Below are 23,607 nucleotides of genomic sequence, written 5' to 3'. Positions count from 1 at the left end.
CAGGATGGATGGGAAACACAGCGTTAGTCGCTGCCTTCCCCTATCTGGTGGGGAAGGCAGCGACTAACGCCACAAATACGGCAGCCCGGCTGGAGGGGCTGGGGTAAGTTGGGTCCCTCCGGAGCCCTGCGGAGGAGGTCGTGGCCTGACCCCGCGCCAGCTCTTGAGCCGAAAGGCCCGAGAGCTTCCATCGCCAGACGGCACCTGCTCGATCGCCAGCTCCTTGGTGGCCGAGGCAGAGATCTCGGCGATCTTCTCTACGTGCTGATCCAGGCCCAGCTCGACGATGTTCTCCAGCCGGAAATCCTCCGCGGTCTGATCGAAGGTTCTCAGGACCAGGTCCTTCACCTGATCCCAGTGTCTGCGGGAAACCAGAGAGCAACGGTCAGCAGCTGCCCTGCCCCGTTCCCTTCTCCGGGAAAGGGAGATCCCTGCAGGACGGAAGGCATCAGGCCCCGGAAGGGTCATGGTCTCTGGCGGGGAAACCTGTTCTTCGGCCGGCAGACTAGGCTTCCTGCTCCCTCTGAGCTGCAGAGTCTGGGGAGCAAACATTCTACTTCGTCAGCTACCGGCATTAAAGTTGTGAGCTGCTGTCTGAAATAGTTTGCTCTGGGGCCATTTTTCCTCAGCTGAGACGAAAATCGTGTGGGCCGGAGGCAGAGCTGGCCCGAGAGCAGGGGTGCCAAACATGCGGCCCAGGGGCCGAATCAGGCCCTCAGAGGGCCCCTATCAGGCCCCCGAGCAGCTGGCTGCTTCCTTCTCCCTCTCTCTTGCTTCCTGCTGCGTCACAGTTTGTTTTGCCAGGCTTGCTCAATCGCACAGGAGCTACAGAGCAAAACCTCTATTTTCTCCATTGGCTGAGGCTCCTCCCTTGGGGAGGAAGGGGAGAGGGAGAGCTTGTTTTGCCAGGCTCTCTCAATTGCACAGCAGAGAGTCAAGCCTCTCTTTCTTCTAATTGGCTGAGGCTCCTCCCCCTCCTGGCTTCCTGGGGAAGGAAGGAAAGAGCCGGAGCTTCCTTTGTCCAGTTCCCTGGATCCCATGGGAGAGATACAAAGAAAGCACATTTAAGACCAACGAGTGCTAATGTTTTAAGCATATTTTATTTTATTTTATTTTATTTTAAATCTTTGTGTTTTTCTGTGTCCCTTATAAAGTTTATAGCTCTGCTACCTATTCTTAAACAGGTACATACACGGCCCGGCCTGACATAGCCCGGCCCAGCAAGGTCTCGTTTATGTCAGATCCGACCCTCGTAACAAACGAATTCGGCACCCCTGTCCTGGACTGCATGGCACCCTAGAAAAGGCTCATTTCTACTGCCCCTCCCTGCACTGCTAAGATCACCAAGTCACGTGGGGGCGTCCAATTCTGTGCCCCCAGAAGGCCAGTGCCCTAGACAATTGCCTACGTTGCCTAGTGGCAAAACTGTGAGTTAGCTCACACTGACTCAGCTTAAGAGGGAACACTGGTTTCTGGCAAGCCCAGGGAACGGCTTGTCTCAGCCGGAGGAGCTTCAACCTGCTCCCCTTCCCTTCCCTGCCGCTGCCCCCAACTCCTAGCGGGAGACATTAGGACCCCACCCCCGGAAGCTCCAATACACAATTCGGAGGATGGGGAGAGGGACTGCAAGCTACAAGAGGACCTCAGATTATGCCTCTCCTGCCAAATGTGAGGATTTGCCTATCCCACAATCAGGGTTCCCTTTAAGCTGAGTTAGCGTGAGCTAGCTCAGATTTTTAGCCTCCAGCTCACAGATTTTTGTCTTAGCTCAGGAAGGACGACCCCAGAACACACTCCTTGATGCAGCCGCTCACAACTTTCATGCCAGCAGCTCACAAAGTAGATTCTTGCTCACAGGACCCTGCCGCTTAGAGGGAACATTGCCCACAATTCCACGACTACCATTGTCTTAGCGGGACACAGCATCCCGCTCGGCTCACGGAGAAGGTTTGCCATTGTGACCGACCCTCTGAAGGACTCAGGGTGAAGAACCCACGAAAGGGAGAGACGCATTTCTACTCCTCCCCTCCCAGAGTCCCAGAACATTCCCTGAATGTTCCTCAAGGTTCCCCAGCCTGGGCTCGACCCAGAGGGAGTCAACGGCCTACCTTTCTCGCAAGGCCGGGTTGCGGAGATCGGTGATCAAGGGCATCGTCCGCTTAAACTGCTCAATCTTCAGTTTGGAAGTCTCAATGATCTCCCAGTTTCGGTCCTCAAGTCAGAAAACAGGCAGAGGATTAGAATGTAAGAACATAAGAGAAGCCATGTTGGATCAGGCCAGTGGCCCATCCAGTCCAACACTCTGTGTCACATAAGAGAAGCCCTGTTGGATCAGGCCAGTAGCCCATACAGTCCAACACTCCGTGTCACATAAGAACATAAGAGAAGCCAGGTTGGATCAGGCCAGTGGCCCCTCCAGTCCAACACTCTGTGCCACATAAGAACAGAAGAGAAGCCATGTTAGATCAGGCCAATGGCCCATCCAGTCCAACACTCTGTGTCACATAAGAGAAGCCATGTTGGATCAGGCCAATGGCCCATCCAGTCCAGCACTCTGTGTCACATAAGAACATAAGAGAAGCCTTGTTGGATCAGGCCACTGGCCCATCCAGTCCAACACTCTGTGTCACATAAGAACATAAGAGAACCCATGTTGGATCAGGCGAGTGGCCCATCCAGTCCAATACTCTGTGCCACATAAGAACATAAGAGAAGCCATGTTGGATCAGGCCAATGGCCCATCCAGTCCAACACTCTGAGTCACATAAGAACATAAGAGAAGCCATGTTGGTTCAGGCCAATGGCCCATCCAGTCCAACACTCTGAGTCACACAGTGGCCAAGAAAACCAGGTGCCATCAGAAGGTCCATCAGTGGGGCCAGGACACTAGAAGCCCTCCCACTGTGCCCCCCACACCCAGCACCAAGAATGCAGAGGGTCACTTGCCCTAGACAGAGAATTCCATCTATTAGAACCTAAGAGAAGCCATGTTGGATCAGGCCAGTGGCCCATCTAGTCCAACACTCTATGTCACACAGTGGCCAAGAAAACCAGGTGCCATCAGAAGGTCCATCAGTGGGGCCAGGACACTAGAAGCCCTCCCACTGTTGGGCCAGGACACTAGAAGCCACAGAGGGTCACTTGCCCTTGACAGAGAATTCCATCTATTAGAACCTAAGAGAAGCCATGTTGGATCAGACCAATGGCCCATCCAGTCCAACACTCTATGTCACACAGGGGCCAAAAAACCAGGTGCCATCAGGAGGTCCACCAGTGGGGCCACTGGTGGGGGCAGGGAGTGGAGAGGCCAGGGCTTTCCTCTTGAGGCTGGGGGGAGGAAGAAACCTGGGGGGGGGGCTGAAGGGAATTCCACCTAACCCCTGCCCATGGCTCCTCTTCTCATGACAAGGGTCTAACCCTCCTGCCCGCTGCAGCAAGAATGGGGGTGCCTCTTTCTCTCTCTCGTTTGCTCCTGGCTTCTTCTGCTGCGCGCTGTAGGACGTCCCTTCCCAAGTCTGTCTTCTCAGCAGGGTTCCTGCTCGGCTCACAAACAATCCCTGCCCATCCTTTCCGTGGCACCTTCCTGTCCTCCCAGCCCCATCGTGGTTAGAGCGCTGGACCAAGAGGGGAGTCATGTGGCTGGACATTAGGGTTGCCAACTCTGCCTTGGGAAGTTCCTGGAAAGTCAGGACCAGTCCCTTGGGAGAAGGCAGTGCGGTGAGGAAGGGAGCTCGGGGGATGGGGTGGAATGTGATGTCATTCTAGGACTTCTGTCTGTCCTGCCTTCTATGGTATCTGATAGAGTCTGCCCTCCAAAGCTGCCGTTTCCTCCAGGGAAACTGAGCTCTGTCGTCGGAAGAGGCAATTTGGAATTCCAAGAGAGCTCCAGGCTTCACCCCATTCAGCCCTGGAAGTTCCCGGGCCTCCTCTCTCCTCCTCCTCCTGGCCTCCCCTGTGGGAGCGTTGTGGGGTCAAGGAAAGAAGAAGAAGATGAAGAAGATATTGGATTTATATCCCACCCTCCACTCTGAAGAGTCTCAGAGTGGCTCACAATCTCCTTTACCTCCCCCCCCCCCCGACAACAGACACTCTGTGAGGTAGATGAAGATATTGGATTTATATCCCGCCCTCCACTCTGAAGAGTCTCAGAGCGGCTCACAATCTCCTTTCCCTTCCTCCCCCACAACAGACACCCTGTGAGGTGGATGAAGATATTGGATTTATATCCCACCCTCCACTCCGAAGAGATTGGATTTATATCCCGCCCTCCACTCCGGAGAGTCTCAGAGCGGCTCACAATCTCCTTTACCTTCCTCCCCCACAATACACACCCTGTGAGGTAGATGAAGAGATTGGATTTATATCCCGCCCTCCACTCCGGAGAGTCTCAGAGCGGCTCACAATCTCCTTTACCTTCCTCCCCCACAATACACACCCTGTGAGGTAGATGAAGAGATTGGATTTATATCCCGCCCTCCACTCCGGAGAGTCTCAGAGCGGCTCACAATCTCCTTTACCTTCCTCCCCCACAACAGACACCCTGTGAGGTAGATGAAGATATTGGATTTATATCCCACCCTCCGCTCCGAAGAGTCTCAGAGCGGCTCACAATCTCCTTTCCCTTCCTCCCCCACAACAGACACCCTGTGAGGTGGATGAAGATATTGGATTTATATCCCACCCTCCACTCCGAAGAGACTGGATTTATATCCCGCCCTCCACTCTGGAGAGTCTTAGAGCGGCTCACAATCTCCTTTACCTTCCTCCCCCACAACACACACCCTGTGAGGTAGATGAAGAGATTGGATTTATATCCCGCCCTCCACTCCAGAGAGTCTCAGAGCGGCTCACAATCTCCTTTACCTTCCTCCCCCACAACACACACCCTGTGAGGTAGATGAAGAGATTGGATTTATATCCCACCCTCTGCTCCGAAGAGTCTCAGAGCGGCTCACAATCTCCTTTACCTTCCTCCCCCACAACACACACCCTGTGAGGTAGATGAAGAGATTGGATTTATATCCCGCCCTCCACTCCGGAGAGTCTCAGAGCGGCTCACAATCTCCTTTACCTTCCTCCCCCACAACACACACCCTGTGAGGTAGATGAAGAGATTGGATTTATATCCCGCCCTCCACTCCGGAGAGTCTCAGAGCGGCTCACAATCTCCTTTACCTTCCTCCCCCACAACAGACACCCTGTGAGGTAGATGAAGATATTGGATTTATATCCCACCCTCCGCTCCGAAGAGTCTCAGAGCGGCTCACAATCTCCTTTCCCTTCCTCCCCCACAACAGACACCCTGTGAGGTGGATGAAGATATTGGATTTATATCCCACCCTCCACTCCGAAGAGACTGGATTTATATCCCGCCCTCCACTCTGGAGAGTCTTAGAGCGGCTCACAATCTCCTTTACCTTCCTCCCCCACAACACACACCCTGTGAGGTAGATGAAGAGATTGGATTTATATCCCGCCCTCCACTCCAGAGAGTCTCAGAGCGGCTCACAATCTCCTTTACCTTCCTCCCCCACAACACACACCCTGTGAGGTAGATGAAGAGATTGGATTTATATCCCACCCTCTGCTCCGAAGAGTCTCAGAGCGGCTCACAATCTCCTTTACCTTCCTCCCCCACAACACACACCCTGTGAGGTAGATGAAGAGATTGGATTTATATCCCGCCCTCCACTCCGGAGAGTCTCAGAGCGGCTCACAATCTCCTTTACCTTCCTCCCCCACAACACACACCCTGTGAGGTAGATGAAGAGATTGGATTTATATCCCGCCCTCCACTCCGGAGAGTCTCAGAGCGGCTCACAATCTCCTTTCCCTTCCTCCCCCACAACAGACACCATGTGAGGTAGGTGGGGCTGAGAGGGCTCTCACAGCAGCTGCCCTTTCAAGGACAACCTCTGCCGGAGCTATGGCTGACCCAAGGCCATTCCAGCAGCTGCAAGTGAAGGAGTGGGGGAATCAAACCCGGTTCTCCCAGATAAGAGTCTGTGCACTTCACTACTGCACCCAACTGGCTCCCCAAGGGGAGAGTGGGACAGACAGCCCTGCAGCCCCTGCTCTGCCTTACTTTCAACTCCTTGCTGAGCTTGTTCAGCTTCCGGTAGAGCATGAAGGCTGTGGTCTCCATCACTTCCGTCTGCAGGGTCTTAAAGCTGCCCGTCTTCCACTCATTCCAGTGCACCTCCCACTCCTTGGTGATCTCCCACACCTGCTGGATGTAGTCCAGCTCCTGCCAAGGAAGGAAGGGGGAGTGAGGTCGTCTCTGCTCCTGCATCCAGGGCCAGGACAGCAGCAGGCGCCAACCGCCGGGGCTCAAGCGAGCAAGAACGCGAGGGACAGGCACCGGCTCCCTACCCTCTCCAGCTTCTGGAGGTCTTTGGAAGCGGGCTGGTCGATCTTGAAGATCCCCAGGTTGGAGCGAAGGGTGTTCTCCTCCTCCTTCAAGGAGGCCAGCAGCTGCCGCATGGCTTTGATCTGCTCCAAGGCGGCGTCGGCAGACAAGGCGCTGGTGAACGGGCCTGGAAGGGGAGGAGGACGGGAGAGCCCAGAATCAGTCACCCTGTGTCTTCTGTTGCCTCCTGCCCTGCTGGGCCTTGGACTGGAGTCCTGGCTGGGCTTCATCTGGTAAGAGCCGGCTGTGGTCTCCCCCTTGGGAGAGTGGGGAGCCTTGAACAGCTTGGCTCACAGAGAACCTCATGCCCCACGTTACCCCGGGCCACCCAAAAACATGACACGGATCAGTCTGGGAGGAAGGGACTAGAAACTCAGGAGGTGGTGGGCTCTCCTTCCTTGGAGGTTTTTAAACAGAAGCTGGATGGCCATCTGACAGCAATGAGGAGCCTGTGAATTTAGGGGGAGGTGTTTGTGAGTTTCTTGCATTGTGCAGGGGGTTGGACTAGACGACCCTAGAGGTCCCTTCCAACTCTAGGATTCCTTCCTTCCTTCCGGCTTCCACGATAGGTGGTGGGCTCTCTTTCCTTGGAGGTTTTTAAACAGAGGCTAGAGGGCCATCTGACAGCAGCGAAGATTCTGTGAATTTAGGGGGAGGGATTTGTGAGTTTCCTGTCTTGTGCAGGGGGTTGGACTAGATCACCCTGGAGGTCCCTTCCAACTCTAGGATTCTATGACTCTGATAAAGCAGTTCCTCAGTGGAACAGGCTTCCTCCTCGGGAGGTGGTGGGCTCTCCTTCCTTGGAGATTTTTAAACAGAGGCTAGATGGCCATCTGACAGCAATGAAGATCCTGTGAATTTAGGGGGAGGTGTCTGAGTTTCTTGCATTGTGCATGGGGTTGGACTAGATGGCCCTGGAGGTCCCTTCCAGCTCTGTGATTCTATGAGGGAGAACTTCCTGACCGTTAGAGCGGTTCCTCAGTGGAACAGGCTTCCTCCTCGGGAGGTGGTGGGCTCTCCTTCCTTGGAGTTTTTTAAACAGAGGCTAGATGGCCGTCTGACAGCAATGAGGATCCTGTGAATTTAGGGGGCATTATTTGTGTGGCTCTCCAAGCCCCCACCACCCTAGGCAGTTCTCTCTTTAAATCACTTCTCCAAGCCAAGGCAGCTGTCAGCTTGGAGAATACATGTAAAGTTGCTTTCTTTCCACTTCTCCCTTCCCGTCTTCCTTCCCACCTTCCTTCCCTTAAACATCTGACATTCATGTCTTGCGGCTCTCAGACATCTGACGTTTATTCTATGTGGCTCTTACATCAAGCAAGTTTGGCCACCCCTGCCATAAAGCGTCATAGAAAAGAGCAAGATGCTTCAATATCTGAGGAAGTGAGCAGTGACTCTCGCAAGTTCCTCCCCTGCCACAAATGTTGTTCGTCTTTAAGGAGCTCCTGGGCTCTTGCTCTTTTCAACCGCCACCCACAGACTAACACGATGACCCATCTTGATCCATACAGAGTTTCTGGTAACTGCTAGAGCTACCCTTATCAGATTGAGGCAGCTCTAGGAATTGCCAGGAACTCTATGGTCAGAACCCAGGGCAGCTAGAGCTACCCTTATCCGATTGAGGCAGCTCTAGGAATTGCCAGGAACTTTATGGTCAGAACCTGCAGCAAGTGGCTGAGGCCTTGTTTTAATTTTTCCATTTTTCTCCCTCCAGATGATGGTGTGCTGCCCTCCCCTCTGGGCCCAGTTTCTGCCTGCTGATCAGCTGAGCGTCAGCAGGCAAGAGTTGCGTTTGGCTGGAGCCTCCTGCCACCGGGGGGGGGGGGCGTGGAACAGGGACCCTACCGTTGGAGCCAAAGTCCTGGAGGAGATTCTGGGCCTTCTTCTTGAAGTCGTCGGCGCAGTGGATGAGGCCGGTCTTGAATTTCTCCTTGTGCTTCTTCAGCATGACTTCGCTGTCCAGGATGCACTGCTGGAAGGCCAGCCACTCCGAGTTGAGCTCGCCCAGCAGCTGCAGCACCTGGGAGGCGGCAGGCAGAGGTGAGGAAGAGGCCGCCGAAGGAGGGAGCACCGACCCCACGCAGACAAGACGAGAGCGCAGCAAGCCGGGAAAAGAAGATATTCTCAAGAAAAATGGGTGCCCAAGACTGGGGAGTGTTTAGCCCGCCCCCCCCCCCCTTCTCTTGCCTGGCTGGAGAAGTTCTCTGACCCACCCCCTCACCCTAACTCAGGGGTGTCAAACATGTGGCCCAGGGGCCAAATCAGGCCCCCGGAGAGCTCCTATCAGTTCTGCAGGCAACAGGCTGTCGTCTGCTCCCTTCTCCCTCTCTCTTGCTTCCTTCTGCATCACAGCTAGCTTTGCCAGGCTCTTTCAATCCCACTGCTGAGCTAATGCACCAAGCCGCTCTTCCTTCTATTGGCTGAGGCTCTTCCCCCTCCTGGTCCCCTGGGAAACTTTGCCCAGTTCCCTGAATTGCAAGGGATATAAAGAAAGCACTTTTAAGACCAACAAGTGCTACTGTTCTAAGCATGGTTTATTTTAGGGGTTTTTATTTAAATCTTTAATTGTGTTTGTCTGTGTCCTTTACCAAGTTTATATCTCTGCTACCTGGCATGACATTCTATGACACACACATGGCCCAGCCCGACAAGGTCTCCTTCATATCAGCTCTGGCCCTCATAACAAATGAGTTTGACACCCCTGCCCTAACTGCTTCAGCTACCAAGACCAGAGACATTTGCACCTTCCAGGGTACCTCAGAGAGGAACATAACCTAGGGAGACTGCAGATTTATACCCCGCCCTTCTCTCTGAAACAGAGACTCAGAGCAGCTTACAATCTCCTATATCTTCGTCCCCCAAAACAGACACCCTGTGAGGTGGGTGGGGCTGAGAGGGCTCTCACAGCAGCTGCCTTTTCAAGGACAACCTCTGCCAGAGCTATGGCTGACCCAAGGCCATTCCAGCAGCTGCAAGTGGGGGAGTGGAGGACTGCACACTTGACCACTAGAAGAAGAAGAAGAAGAATTGCAGATTTATACCCCGCCCTTCTCTCTGAATCAGAGACTCAGAGCGGCTTACAATCTGCTAGATCTTCCCCCTCCCACAACAGACACCCTGTGAGGTGGGTGGGGCTGCGAGAGCTCCCACAGCAGCTGCCCTTTCAAGGACAACCTCTGCAAGAGCTCTGGCTGACCCAAGGCCATTCCAGCAGGTGCAAGTGGAGGAGTGGAGAATCAAACCCGGCTCTCCCAGATAAGAGAGCTCTGGCTGATCCAAAGCCATTCCAGCAGGTGCAAGTGGAGGAGTGGGGAATCAAACCCGGCTCTCCCAGATAAGAGTCCGCACACTTGACCCCTACACCAAACTGGGGCTGCCTGGTATGGCACGAGAGGCTCAAATGGTGCTCAAGTGGAGGAAACCGGGGCAAGCAAAGACGCCGGCGGGGCCATCAGAAAGCCTCAGCTGTTGCAGCCGAAATACCTCTTCCTCCACGGCGACCTCGTACTTCTCAAGGATGGCAAACTGCTCGTGGATGGGCGGGATCTGGCCCTCAATCTTGGGCAGCTCCTGCTGCAGGGTTTCGTGGAGCTGCAGGCTTCGGCCCAGCTCCTCCAGGGTCTGGGGGGGACGGCTGACGCTGCAAGGGAAGGGGGCGCCCTTTAATGGGTGCGGGGGGGAGCAAGACAGATGGACAGAAGGCCCGCGGGGGGGGGGCCAGGGTCACTCACTTTGTGGCGTTCTCCTGGAGGTAGGCGTGGAGCTCCTGCAGGCGGGTGGTGGCCATCTCCTTCAGCAGCTGGGTGAGCTTGTTCTGCCACTCGTTGCAGTGCTGCACCACGGCCGCCTTCAGGTGGGAGCAGTCCAGGAGCACAAACTGGATGCTGAGCACCGTCTCCTCCTTCTGGGCGTTGTTGGCCACCTCCATGTACCTGGGGGACGCACGGACAACAATGAGCTCTTTGGAGCAGGGGAGGCCGCGAGACCTCTCTGGGGCAGGCCCTCCGTGGGAATCGTCGCTTCCTCCCAACCCACTCCACCAGCCTGGAACTTCACCGGAGGCTACTGCCCACTCCTATCTGGGAGAACCGGGTTTGATTCCCCACTCCTCCACTTGCAGCTGCTGGCATGGCCTTGGGCCAGCCAGAGCTCTCTTATCTGGGAGAACCGGGTTTGCTTCCCCACTCCTCTACTTGCAGCTGCTGGAATGGCCTTGGGCCAGCCAGAGCTCTCTTATCTGGGAGAACCGGGTTTGATTCCCCCCTCCTCCACTTGCAGCTGCTGGAATGGCCTTGGGCCAGCCAGAGCTCTCTTATCTGGGAGAACCGGGTTTGATTCCCCACTCCTCCACTTGCAGCTGCTGGAATGGCCTTGGGTCAGCCAGAGCTCTCTTATCTGGGAGAACCGGGTTTGATTCCCCCCTCCTCCACTTGCAGCTGCTGGAATGGCCTTGGGTCAGCCTTAGCTCTCTTATCTGGGAGAACTGGGTTTGATTCCCCACTCCTCCACTTGCACCTGCTGGAATGGCTTTGGGTCAGCCAGAGCTCTCTTATCTGGGAGAACCGGGTTTGATTCCCCACTCCTCCCCTTGCACCTGCTGGAACGGCCTTGGGTCAGCCAGAGCTCTCTCGCAGGAATTGTCCTTGAAAGGGCAGCTGCTGTGAGAGCCCTCTCCAGCCCCACCCACCTCACAGGGTGTCTGTTGTGGGGGAGGAAGATAAAGGAGATTGTGAGAACCAGTTTGGTGTAGTGGTTAAGTATGAGGACTCTTATCTGGAGAACCGAGTTTGATTCCCCACTCCTCCACTTGCACCTGCTGGCATGGCCTTGGGTCAGCCAGAGCTCTCTCGCAGGAATTGTCCTTGAAAGGGCAGCTGCTGGGAGAGCCCTCTCCAGCCCCACCCACCTCACAGGGTGTCTGTTGTGGGGGAGGAAGATAAAGGAGATTGTGAGAACCAGTTTGGTGTAGTGGTTAAGTGTGCAGACTCTTATCTGGGAGAACCGAGTTTGATTCCCCACTCCTCCACTTGCACCTGCTGGCATGGCCTTGGGTCAGCCAGAGCTCTGGCAGAGGTTGTCCTTGAAAGGGCAGCTGCTGTGAGAGCCCTCTCCAGCCCCACCCACCTCACAGGGTGTCTGTTGTGGGGGGGAGAAGATAAAGGAGATTGTGAGCTGCTGTGAGTCTCTGATTCAGAGAGAAGGGCGGGGTATAAATCTGCAGTCTTCTCCTCCTCCTCCTTCTTCAAGTGGAGGAGGCGGTCCCATAGATACGTCAGTCCCAGACCACTCAAGGCCTTAAAGGTCATACCTGAAACCTTAAATCTAACCCGGGCAGACCTTTATCCAGAAGGCTTTTCTGCTTTGATGGTGCATTCACTAACGGGAAGACTAGTCAGGCTTTCCTCACGGCCGTGGGCTCAAAATGGCTCTTCAAGACTGATGTCACTTCGATGGTGGAGAGGATGTGAGACGGCAGAGTAAGAAGGGATACAGATGGACTACGAATGCACCACTGGGCTAGACAGTGCCCAAGCGGCATCCCTCCCTTGCCACATACGCCACCCTGAGCTCCAGGCTGGATCAATGAATAAGTGAAAAGCCTCAGGCGAGGCCTACGAAGCCAGTCAGTGGCTCTTTGCAAAACACTGAGGTCCTCAATCTTCTTGAGGCTGTGAGCAATTTTGGAATTCTCGTGACGGGCCCGGCTACAAAACGGCGGCCGTGGGAGGCGGAGCCCACTACAAAATGGCTGCTGCGGCTGATTGTCAGTGACGATCCTCGCGGGGTGAAGGCGACTGCTGCCAAAGAAACGTTTGCAGAAATCTGCACTGCTAATCGGCTCTCCGGTGGTCAATCAAAAAGCTTTGCTGGGCAAAACCCACACCATGCAGTGCCCGCAATTGGCGGGTTCCAGGCACCCACAGACCCCACGTTGGGCACCCCTTAGCTAGCCCTTCGCAAAGTTTGCTTTCAAACAGCTGCCAAGCCAAGGGATGCGTGCCAGGAACGGAGGGATTTGACCTTGAACCACAGGGGCATCCACAGTCATGATGACCTCGTTAACACAGGGTGATTAACACATGGGATTCACTGCCGCAGGAGGTGGCGGCGGCTACAAGCATAGACAGCTTCAGGAGGGGATTGGATAAAAATATGGAGCAGAGGTCCATCAGTCGCCATTGCCACAGCGTATTGTTGGAACTCTCTGTCTGGGACTGTGATGCTCTATATTCTTGGTGTTTCGGGGGGCACCGTGGGAGGGCTTCTAGTGTCCTGGGCCCACTGATGGACCTCGTAGAATCATAGAGTTGGAAGGGACCTCTAGGGTCATCTAGTCCAACCCGCTGCACAATGCAGGAAACTCACAAACACCTCCCCCTAAATTCACAGGATCTTCATCGCTGTCAGAGGGCCCTCTAGCCTCTGTTTAAAAACCTCCAAGGAAGGAGAGCCCATCACTTCCCAAGGAAGCTTGTTCCACTTAGGAATCGCTCTAACTGTCAGGAAGTTCTTCCTAATGTTGAGCCGGAAACTCCTTTGATTTAATTTCAACCCGCTGGTTCTGGTCCTACCTTTTGGGGCCACAGAAAACAATTCCACCCCATCCTCTCTATATGACAGCCCTTCAAGTACTTGAAGATGGTGATCCTCTCACCTCTCAGCCGCCTCCTCTCCAGGCTAAACGTCCCCAGCTCCTACAACCTTTCTACAAAGAAAGGTTGAAGGAGCTGGGCATGTTTAGCCTGGAGCGGAGGCGGCTGAGAGGTGATATGGGACCTCTCCTTCTTAGAGGTCCCATTCAGTTTATATGGGACCCCTCCTCCTCTTCTCTCTCTTACCTGGGCTTGGAGCTGTAGCAAGTTAACCTTTTTTTTTTTTTTGGAGTTCCTCTGTTCACAGTCAGTCAAACGCCCCCACGTGAATATGTCATGTATTACGGGATGTGCTTCTATTTATTCAAGTAAAATTTCTTTCTCCTGTTACCACTGGAGTCAGATCGTCATTGTGACTGGTTTGAACGGCATTTCCCCCTTCACCGGGAAACATGGAGGGATCGGGGCCACCGCGTGAAGTTTCTGCGCTTCAAGGCCAATGATATTTTTTCTATGTTGAACCCAAATAACTCTAAGCGACAGGAAGAGCGGCTTTCTCTCCTGGGGAAAGCGGGAGAAGCGAGGAGGTGCCTGCATGCGGTGGAGAAGAAGAGGACGTTTACCATACCGAGAGCTACCGTTACATGTGGAGCCACCCTCGAGCCAGGCCGATGACTGCATGGTGTACCCACTACCTTGACGGGCTCGAGGGTGGCTTCACACGAGAGCAGTTGTTGCGGGGAAAGAGAGACGCATCCCTCCGAGCGAGCCGGTCATCGAAACACAGTTTTTATTTCTATCTCCCTGACTCATCGAACAGAGGCAGACCAGCAGGTGGAAGCCTGTTCGAGCCCCAAGGGATCTTATTAAATTTCCCCCCGTTTCATTAATTAATTCCCTGTCAACGGGTCACTGGAAACACAAAGCCAAATTTTATTAACCGGGAAGCCCAAATTAAAAAAAAAAAAAAACAGCCCCTGAAAAGACAAATTGGAAGGGGTGAAGGGGGGGGGGTGCTGGCAACTTTTGGGCCTTGGCAGAGACGGATCCGTCTGCCGCCTCTGCAGCTCCGGATCCTTTTTTAAGGGTCCAAGTTTGCCTCCAACCCACACCTGGATCATAAATTAGGCCTGTCAGAAGCGCTGAGTCAGCGGCGTACAGAGTCCCAGAGACGCTGGGGGCGACGCTGCAAGATTTATCCTGCCTCCCACAACACCGTCATGGCTCTACCCCTCTCCCCCCTCCGACAACCTCCGGCCCGCTGCGCAGAATTTGGCGAGGGAGCCAGATTTGGCGCCTGCGACTTTAAAAAAATGGGGAGCGGCTCCTTTCCCCTTCCTTGCGGGCTGCTCCGCTGACCTCCCTGCAGAAAATAAAGAAGGTTCCTCCGTGCCTTTAATCTAGGAATTTATCAGCCCGCTACTGAAGTACGCAAGGAATCAAAAGCTCGTAAAACACGCAGTAAACGCCGCAGTTCAAAAGGCAAACGGCAGCTGCTACACGGGCCCTTGGCCTCCTCACCAGCCCCAGGGACACCCATGACCCGCCCGTGACATCCACCAGCTTCAGACTTGGCTTTTTATCTTCAACTGTCTCGTTTTGTAGCTGCCGGGAGCCACCGAGCAGAGTTCTCCTGCCGCCTCTCTCGTCTCCCCCTCTCGACGGCAAACCCCTGGGATGGGGTGGGTGGGTTGGGTTGGGAAATGAGTCTCTCTCTTCCTCTCTCAAGCACTTGACATGCTTGTTCAATAAATTATTAAAAGATTAAGGGATCAGGGATGGAATCCTTCCGTTTATCCCTCTCGCATGCAGACACAAATCGCTCTCGGCCAACCTGCCTTCGTCTCCCCAGCCGGGGCGAGGGAAGCGACAGGAGGAGGGAAAAGGCCTCGGCCTGGAGGATCAGACGAGGAGGAGGAGGAGAGAGGATCTTGACAGCTTCCCCGGCCAAATGGCAGCGGAAAGGCTGGCACGGGAAGGGAGGCATCGCTGTGCATCAGGCAGAAAGAAGTCATGGATGGGAAAGAGAAAGGAGGCAAAGGAACTCAGTCCCCACCGGCTCAAAGGCGGGTGAATATGGGATTCTGCACCCCGTTCTGGTCGTCCCATCTCAAAAGGAAGACCAGAGGGATGTCCAAGGGTAGCCAAAATGAGGAAGAGGTTGCAGCACCGTCCTCGTGAAGGAAGCCTAAGCGGTCTGGAGCCTTTCATTTTCCTGGAAGTGGTAAGAGCGTATGAGAAGCCCTGTTGGATCAGACCAGTGGCCCATCCAGTCCAACACTCTGTGTCACCCAGTGGCCAAAAAAACCGCCAGGTGCCATCAGGAGGTCAACCAGTGAAGCCAGGACACTAGAAGTCCTGCTGTGTCCCCCCAAGCACCAAGAATACAGAGTATATATATATGTATATATAAGTGTATATGTATGTATGTATGTATGTATGTATGTATATATATATATATATATATATCCAACATGGCTTCTCTTATGTGATACAGAGTGTTGGACTGGATGGGCCTTTGGCCTGATCCAACATGGCTTCTCTTATGTTCTTATGTGACACAGAGTGTTGGACTGGAGGGGCCATTGGCCTGATCCAACATGGCTTCTCTTATGTTCTTATGTGACACAGAGGGTTGGACTGGATGGGCCATTGGCCTGATCCAACATGGCTTCTCTTATGTTCTTATGTGACACAGAGGGTTGGACTGGATGGGCCTTTGGCCTGATCCAACATGGCTTCTCTTATGTTCTTATGTGACACAGAGTGTTGGACTGGATGGGCCTTTGGCCTGATCCAACATGGCTTCTCTTATGTCTGTTATGAATATGGCTTGGCAACAAGTTCAAAGGAGAACCGAAAAGGAGGGATTGTGGCTTAGAGGCAGAGCATCTTCCTGGCATACAGAAGGTCCCAAGGTCAGTCCTGGGCATCTCCCGTTAAGGGTCAGGAAGACCTCTGCCTGCGGTCCTGGAGAACTACTCAGCCAACCCAAGCAGACAAAACCGACCCTGATGGACCAAGGATCCGATTTATACGGCAGCTTCACGCGATCATGGGAAGGAAAGGCTTCTTCACACGAGTCACATGGGCAGGGCACACTGCCGCAAAACGCGGCCAACGGCTCTAAATGGGGATTAAGCACATTTGTGAAGGGCCATTAGCCACGAGAGCGAAGAGGAACGCCCGTGTTCAGAGGCCAAGTGCCACAGCGTGCCAACTGCCTCATTGCCCTGCTGGTGGGCTTCTGATTAGCCACTCTGGGCCGCCGGCCAACGTGGACCTTTGGTCGGATCCAGCAGGGGGCTTCTGACGATCGCACAACAAACGCCGGCCTGCAGGCCAAGTCTGGGGGTGGCGGGGAGCTAAAGGGCACCTGAGCAGTTGTGAACGCCTCTTGGCCCAAGGAGCCAACATCGGCCGTGCCCGGAGGAGGCCTCGCTAGACCGTGCCCTGAGCCCTCTGCCCGCCCCCCGTCCGAGGGCGCCCACGCCCAGCGTCCCCCTCCAGCTCACCAGCCTCTTTGCTTCCGACTCCCACAGCAGCTGGATCATGTTTGCAAAACCCTTAATGTGATGTCTCGGGGGGGGGGGGGTAGAGCTGTACAAACATCCGACTCGCTCTCCAGACTTTCTGCATTTCTCTCCCCGTTTTTGTTTTGTTTTTTAAAATCGCTTTTGACATTTGCATGGAAACAGGTTTTCTTTCTGCCCGCTGCTCATTCTCCCAAACCTATCACTCAGGCTATGCTGAATTCCAGCCTTGCCCCCCCCCCCCCCGGGAATGGGCAGGGCAGCTGTTCAGCGACACGCAGCGGCATTCCACAACGCTTTGCAGCGCGAAGGGAAAGCGGAACACGCCGGCCAAGGCAAGCGGCAGGGAAGCCGGGACAAAGGCAGGGGGGGGATCCTGGCCCACTCCCCCCAGAAAGCCTTGTTGCAAGCAGGACACGCAGCTTAAAATGCTCCAGACCTTTTTTTTGGGGAGGGGGGGGGAGGAGCACTGTGTGTTCTCTACCACAAAGGGAAGGGGGGAATTCAGTGGGACCGGAACATAAGAACATAAGAGAAGCCATGTTAGATCAGGCCAATGGCCCATCCAGTCCAACATTCTGTGTCACACAGCGGCCAAATATATATATATATATATACACACACACACACACACACACATACACACTGTGGCTAATAGCCACTGATGGACCTCTGCTCCATATTTTTATCTAACCCCCTCTTGAAGGTGGCCATGCTTGTGGCTGCCACCACCTCCTGTGGCAGGGAATTCCACATGTTAATCACCCTTTGGGTGAAGAAGTACTTCCTTTTATCCGTTTTAACCTGTCTGCTCAGCAATTTCATCGAATGCCCATGAGTTCTCGTATTGTGAGAAAGGGAGAAAAGTACTTCTTTCTCTACTTTCTCCATCCTATGCATTATCTTGTAAACCTCTATCATGTCATCCCTCAGTCGACGTTTCTCCAAGCTAAAGAGAACCTAAGTGTTTCAACCTTTCTTCATAAGGAAGGTGTTCCAGCCATTTAATCATTCTAGTTGCCCTTTTCTGAACGTAAGAACATCAGAGGAGCTCTGCTGGATCAGACCTGCAGTTCATCCGGTGCAGCGTCCTGTCTCACACAGGGGCCAGACAGTTCTTCTGGAAGTCCAGCAACCATGCACAGAGGCCATGGCCTTCCTCTGAGATTCAAAGGCTGACTGCCTCTGAACATGGAGGTTCTCTTTAGCCAGTAGCCACTGACAGGCCACTCCTCCACGCGTCTTAAGGATAGCGTTTGCCTGCTGTCCTCTGGGCAAGGAGCACCCTGTTTTCACTCCCCCTCACCCCCCTCGGCTACGGAGGACGATGTCAAGATGGGATTTCTCCATATGAACTCTGGATAAGGCCTCTTACCAAATAGGGACAAACTGGTCCAAACCCGGGCTAAAGGTGCTCACTTCAGGAAGGGCAGGACGTGAACCAGCAGCCTGGCACCCCTTCTGACAGCACCTCCCACCCCCCTGATGCTTCGGCACAAGCTGGATTCCACTTGCCTTGCCCTCTAGCCGTCCTGCACCCTCTCCAAAGTCCCTCACCCTTCTGAGAGCCAGTTTGGTGTAGTGGTTAAGTGCACGGACTCTTATCTGGGAGAACTGGGTTTGATTCCCCACTCCCGCACTTGAAGCTGCTAGAATGGCCTTGGGTCAGTCATAGCTCTCGCAGATGTCCTTGAAAGGGCAGCTTGCATGACAGCGTTCTCAGCCCCACCCACCTCACAGGGTGTCTGTTGGGGGGAAGGAAGGCAAAGGAGGTCATAGGCTGGTCTGAGACTCTGTCCTTGAAAGGGCAGCTTCTGGGAGAGCTCTCTCAGTCCCACCCACCTCACAGGGGGTCTGTTGTGGGGAAAGAAGGCAAAGGAGATTGTAGGGCGCTCTGAGACTCTGCCCTTGAAAGGGCAGCTTCCATGAGAGCTCTCTCAGCCCCACCCACCTCACAGGGTGTCTGTTGTGGGGGAGGAAGGCAAAGGAGATTGTAGGGCGCTCTGAGACTCTGCCCTTGAAAGGGCAGCTTCCATGAGAGCTCTCTCAGCCCCACCCACATCACAGGGTGTCTGTTGTGGGGGAGGAAGGCAAAGGAGATTGCAGGCCGCTCCGAGACGCTGTCCTTGAAAGGGCAGCTTCTGGGAGAGCTCTCTCAGTCCCACCCACCTCACAGGGGGGCTGTTGCGGGGGGAGAAGGCAGAGATTGTAGGCTGCTCTGAGACTCTGTCCTTGAAAGGGTAGCTTCTGGGAGAGCCCTCTCAGTCCCACCCACCTCACAGGGTGTCTATTTTGGGGAAGGAAGGCAAAGGAGATTGTAGGCTGCTCTGAGACTCTGTCCTTGAAAGGGCAGCTTCCATGAGAGCTCTCTCAGCTCCACCCACCTCACAGGGTGTCTGTTGGCTGGGGGGAATCAAGGAGATTGTGACCGCTCAGAGACTCTGAGGGCGGGATATGAATCCAATATCTTCTTCTAGCCCACGTCCAGCTCAAGAGCAGGGGTCTGTCTCTCTGCTGCTGCGGCCGACCCCTTCCCGCGCATCCTCTCCTTGGGACTGAGTAGGGCCGAATGTGCCCGCCGGTATTCAGCAAGCAGGCTCAGCCGGCTCACTTTCAGAGGCTGAGTTCCAAGGCACAAGGCGAAGCCCTCCTGCTGAAGCCAGGCAGGCCAGGGGCTCCGTGGGAGACCTCCCGGGAACACTCCCCCGCCCCACCCACCCCCCGCGGTATGCACGCCGCATGGAGCTCCTTGCTGGAAGGAGAAAGGAAGAATACCAACACGGCCAATAAATATTAACAAGGCGCTTCCTGCTGAGAATCGTGAACTCCGAAAAGCGGATGCATCTCTGCAACTCCGTCCCTTACACCAAGGACAAAGGTTGTCAACTCTGGGTTGGGAAATTCCTAAAGCCTGAAGTGGGCATGGTTTGGGGAGGGGAGGGACCTCCACAGGGTACCCTTCCAAGCAACCATTTCCCCCAGGGAGACTGCTCTCTACAGGCCCAGAGCTAACCAGGGGCCCATGGGGTCTGGCTGCCTTACAGTTTGGGGGGGTCCCTCACCCCCACATCCCAGGGCTGCCCCCTCCAGTTTGGTGGAGCGCTTAAATGTGCGGACTCTGATCTGGAAGAACCGGGATCGATTCCGCACTCCTCCACTTGCAGCTGCTGGAATGGCCTTGGGTCAGCCATACCTCCGGCAGAGGTTGTCCTTGAAAGGGCAGCTTCTGGGAGAGCTCTCTCAGTCCCCTCCACCTCACAGGGTGTCTGTTGTAGGGGAGGAAGGCAAAGGAGATTGCAGGCAGCTCTGAGACTCTGTCCTTGAAAGGGCAGCTTCTGGGAGAGCTCTCTCAGCCCCACCCACCTCACAGGAGGTCTGTTGTGGCAGGGGGGGAGGCAAAGGAGATTGTAGGCCTGAGACACTGTCCTTGAAAGGGCAGCTTCTGGGAGAGCCCTCTCACCCCCACCCACCTCACAGGGTGTCTGTTGTGGGTGAGGAAGGCAAAGGAGATTGTAGGCCACTTTGAGACTCTGTTCCTGAAAGGGCAGCTTCTGGGAGAGCTCTCTTGGACCCACGCACCTCACAGGGTTTCTGCTGTGGGGGAGGAAGATAAAGGAGATTGTGAGCCGCTCTGAGACTCTGTGCTTGAAAGGGCAACTGCTGGGAGAGACCTCTCCAGCCCCACCCACCTCACAGGGTGTCTGTTGCGGGGGAGGGCGATAAAGGAGATTGTGAGCCGCTGTGAGACTCTTCAGAGTGGAGGGCGGGATATAAATCCAATATCTTCATCTACCTCACACGGTGTCTGTTGTGGGGAGGAAGGGAAAGGAGATTGTGAGCCTCTCTGAGACTCTTTGGAGTGGAGGGCAGGATATAAATCCAATAACTTCATTTACCTCACAGGGTGTCTGTTGTGGGGGAGGAAGGGAAAGGAGATTGTGAGCCACTCTGAGACTCTTCGGAGTGGAGGGCGGGATATAAATCCAATATCTTCATCTACCTCACAGGGTGTCTGTTGTGGGAAGGAAGGGAAAGGAGACTGTGAGCCACTCTGAGACTCTTCGGAGTGGAGGGCGGGATATAAATCCAATATCTTCATCTACCTCACAGGGTGTCTGTTGTGGGGAGGAAGGGAAAGGAGATTGTGAGCCTCTCTGAGACTCTTTGGAGTGGAGGGCAGGATATAAATCTAATAACTTCATGTACCTCACAGGGTGTCTGTTGTGGGCGAGGAAGGGAAAGGAGATTGTGAGCCACTCTGAGACTCTTCGGAGTGGAGGGCGGGATATAAATCCAATAACTTCATCTACCTCACAGGGTGTCTGTTGTGGGGGGCAGGAAGGGAAAGGAGATTGTGAGCCGCTCTGAGATTCGGAGTGGAGGGCAGGAAATAAATCCAATATCTTCTATGTTCTTCTGGCAACCCTACCAAGGAAGCAGCCACATGTTCAGAGAGTACGCTCCCCCTCGCTTGCAAGCCCCTGCTTACCGAGCCGTGTCGGCGTCGAAGGAGGAGACAAGGGGGTTGAGGTGCCGGTAACGGTTGATGAAGGCGTCCTTGTTGACCTCCCAGATCTCCCGGTACACGTCCCAGGTCTTCAGGTACGTCTGGAGGTGGGTCGCGTTGGTCTGCATGCCGCTGCTGATCTGCGCCTGGATCTTCTTGATGTCTTCGTCCCGCTCTGGAGGAGGAGAAGGCAAGCAGGAGCTGGCTGGCTTGCTGGCTTTCAAGCCACCCTCGGTGCTGGCTGGCCCGCCTCCCAGGGCTGGGCCTTCGGTCTCCGACGAGGGGCCAGATGCCTGCCCAAGACCCCAGCTAAGAAAGTGCACTCCAAAGGACAGCGTGCAGGAGGTAGGAGGAGGATACGCCTTGAATCGGTCATGGTTAGAGCATCAGACTAGGATCTGGGAGGCGCAGGTTCGAATCCCACTCTGCCGTGGAAGTTTGCTTGGGTGACCTTGGGACTGTCCCACGCTCCCAACCTAGGCTCCCTCGCAGGAGAGGAGAATGACCTATGCCCATCTAGGCAGAAATAAAGGAAATAGTTCAATAAATGAGGAAGGCGCCAAGAAAGAGAGAGCCAGTTTGGCGTAGTGGTGAAGTGCGCGGACTCTTATCTGGGAGAACCGGGTTTGATTCCCACTCCTCCACTTGCACCTGCTGGAATGGCCTTGGGTCAGCCATAGCTCTGGCAGGAGTTGTCCTTGAAAGGGCAGCTTCTAGGAGAGCCCTCTCAGCCCCACCCACCTCACAGGGTGTCTGTTGTGGGGGAGGAAGATAAAGGAGATTGCAGGCTGCTCTGAGACTCTGTCCTTGAAAGGGCAGCTGCTGGGAGAGCCCTCTCAGCCCAACCCACCCCACAGGGTGTCTGTTGTGAGAGAAGAAGGGAAGGTGATTGTAAGAGAGCCTGTTTAGTGTAGTGGTGAAGTGTGTGGAGTCTTATCTGGGAGAACCGGGTTTGATTCCCCACTCCTCCACTTGCAGCTGCTGGAATGGCCTTGGGTCAGCCATAGCTCTGGCAGAGTTGTCCTTGAAAGGGCAGCTTCTGGGAGAGCTCTCTCAGCCCCACCCGCCGCACAGGGTGTCTGTTGTGGGGGTAGGGAAGGTAAAGGCAACTGTGAGCCACTCTGAGATTCAGAGCATAGGGTGGGATATAAATTCAATATCTTCTTCAAAAGGGCAGGAAAGCAGGAACCCTTTCCCCTCCAGAAAAGAAACAGTAAGACGCAAGTGGGTGAAAAGAAAGCCCAGGAGACGCAGTTCTCTCCCCATTGAGCCCCCTGAGTCACGAATGACAGCCGGTGGCGTGAAATCCCACACAGCCTTGAAGCTCTTTCGCCTCACGCATCCCACAGGTCAGCCCCGTGCCAATCATCACCTCCCCCACTCGGGCCAGATGGAGCCGGGTCCAAGTTTAGCCTGGCCGTCTGCGAAGGAGCCATCCGAGAGAGCAGGCACTGCCCTTTGGGCCATCTCTTCCTCCTTGAGTGGCCGATGAGGCACCCAGGGGGGAGGCCCCTGTGTCCAACAAGCACGTGCAGATGTTTTCCACAGTCTCCTAGATTCTATGACGTGACATCTAAGGGGACTCAAAACCCCCACCCCGTCAGTGTTCCCTCTGAGCTGAGTTCAGGTGAGCTGGCTCACTATTTTTTAGCCTCCTGCTCACACATTTTTGTCTCGGCTCAGGAAAAATGGCCTCGGAGGAAACTCACTGACGCAGTCGCTCATCGCTTTAATGCCGGTAGAACAAAATAGGAGTCGATTGCACCTTCAAGACCAACGTAGTTTTATTCAGAACGTCAGCTTTCGTGTGCAGGCACCCTTCTTCCGACGAGGAATGAGGGACAGTAAGCAGAGCCACATGGAGCTGGTGGGGTTTAAACTGCCAAGTGGTACAAAGTTAAAAACCAATAGCGGAATAGTAAAATTAACAAATTCAGAAAACCTTTGATCTGGGTTGCATTGGCATGGGAAACCATAAAACGGTAACATGTCCGAATGTGAGAATGCCTTCTATTCTATTATTCTATTGCTAATAAACCTGGGTCAAAAAGAAGGCATTTCTTTCCCAGAAGTTTTTTGAAGTTGCCTTTTTAGGGTTGCCAAGTCCAATTTAAGAAATATCTGAGGACTTTGGGGGTGGAGCCAGGAGACATTAGGGGTGGAGCCGAGATCAAGGCTGTGACAAGCATAATTGAACTCCAAAGGGAGTTCTGGCCATCACATTTAAAGGGACGGCACATCTTTTCAATTCCTTCCTTCCATAGGAAATACTGAAGGATAGGGGCACCTTCTTTTGGAGCTCATAGAACTGGACCCCCTGGTCCAATCTTTTTGAAACTTGGGGGGTATTTTGGGGAGAGGCACTAGATGCTACACTAAAAATTTGGTGCCTCTATCCCCAAAAACAGCCTCCCCAGAGCCCCAGATACCCGCAGATCAATTCTCCATGATTTTCTATGGGAATAAATCTCCATAGGGAATAACACAGTTCCCAGAAGACATTTCCCTCCCCTCCCCCCACTTTCTGATGACCCTGAAGCAGGGGGAGGGCCTCCAAACTGGGGG

At 54.3% G+C, this 23,607-nt stretch overlaps 1 protein-coding gene across 1 annotated transcript in view; it reads right to left on the bottom strand.

The window, feature by feature from the left end:
• DNAH2 (dynein axonemal heavy chain 2) overlaps nt 1–23,607 on the bottom strand; it is a 238,126-nt gene that overhangs the window by 110,999 nt on the left and 103,520 nt on the right. The window contains 8 exon segments of the mRNA XM_060256495.1: nt 205–361; nt 2,109–2,212; nt 6,086–6,247; nt 6,373–6,536; nt 8,255–8,429; nt 9,893–10,049; nt 10,141–10,341; nt 21,025–21,217. Coding sequence (XP_060112478.1) covers nt 205–361; nt 2,109–2,212; nt 6,086–6,247; nt 6,373–6,536; nt 8,255–8,429; nt 9,893–10,049; nt 10,141–10,341; nt 21,025–21,217 — 1,313 coding nt within the window.

This window comes from Heteronotia binoei, chromosome 15 (genome assembly GCF_032191835.1).
Source record: "Heteronotia binoei isolate CCM8104 ecotype False Entrance Well chromosome 15, APGP_CSIRO_Hbin_v1, whole genome shotgun sequence".
Lineage (NCBI taxonomy): Eukaryota > Metazoa > Chordata > Lepidosauria > Squamata > Gekkonidae > Heteronotia > Heteronotia binoei.
This window is presented reverse-complemented; position numbering and strand designations above follow the sequence as displayed.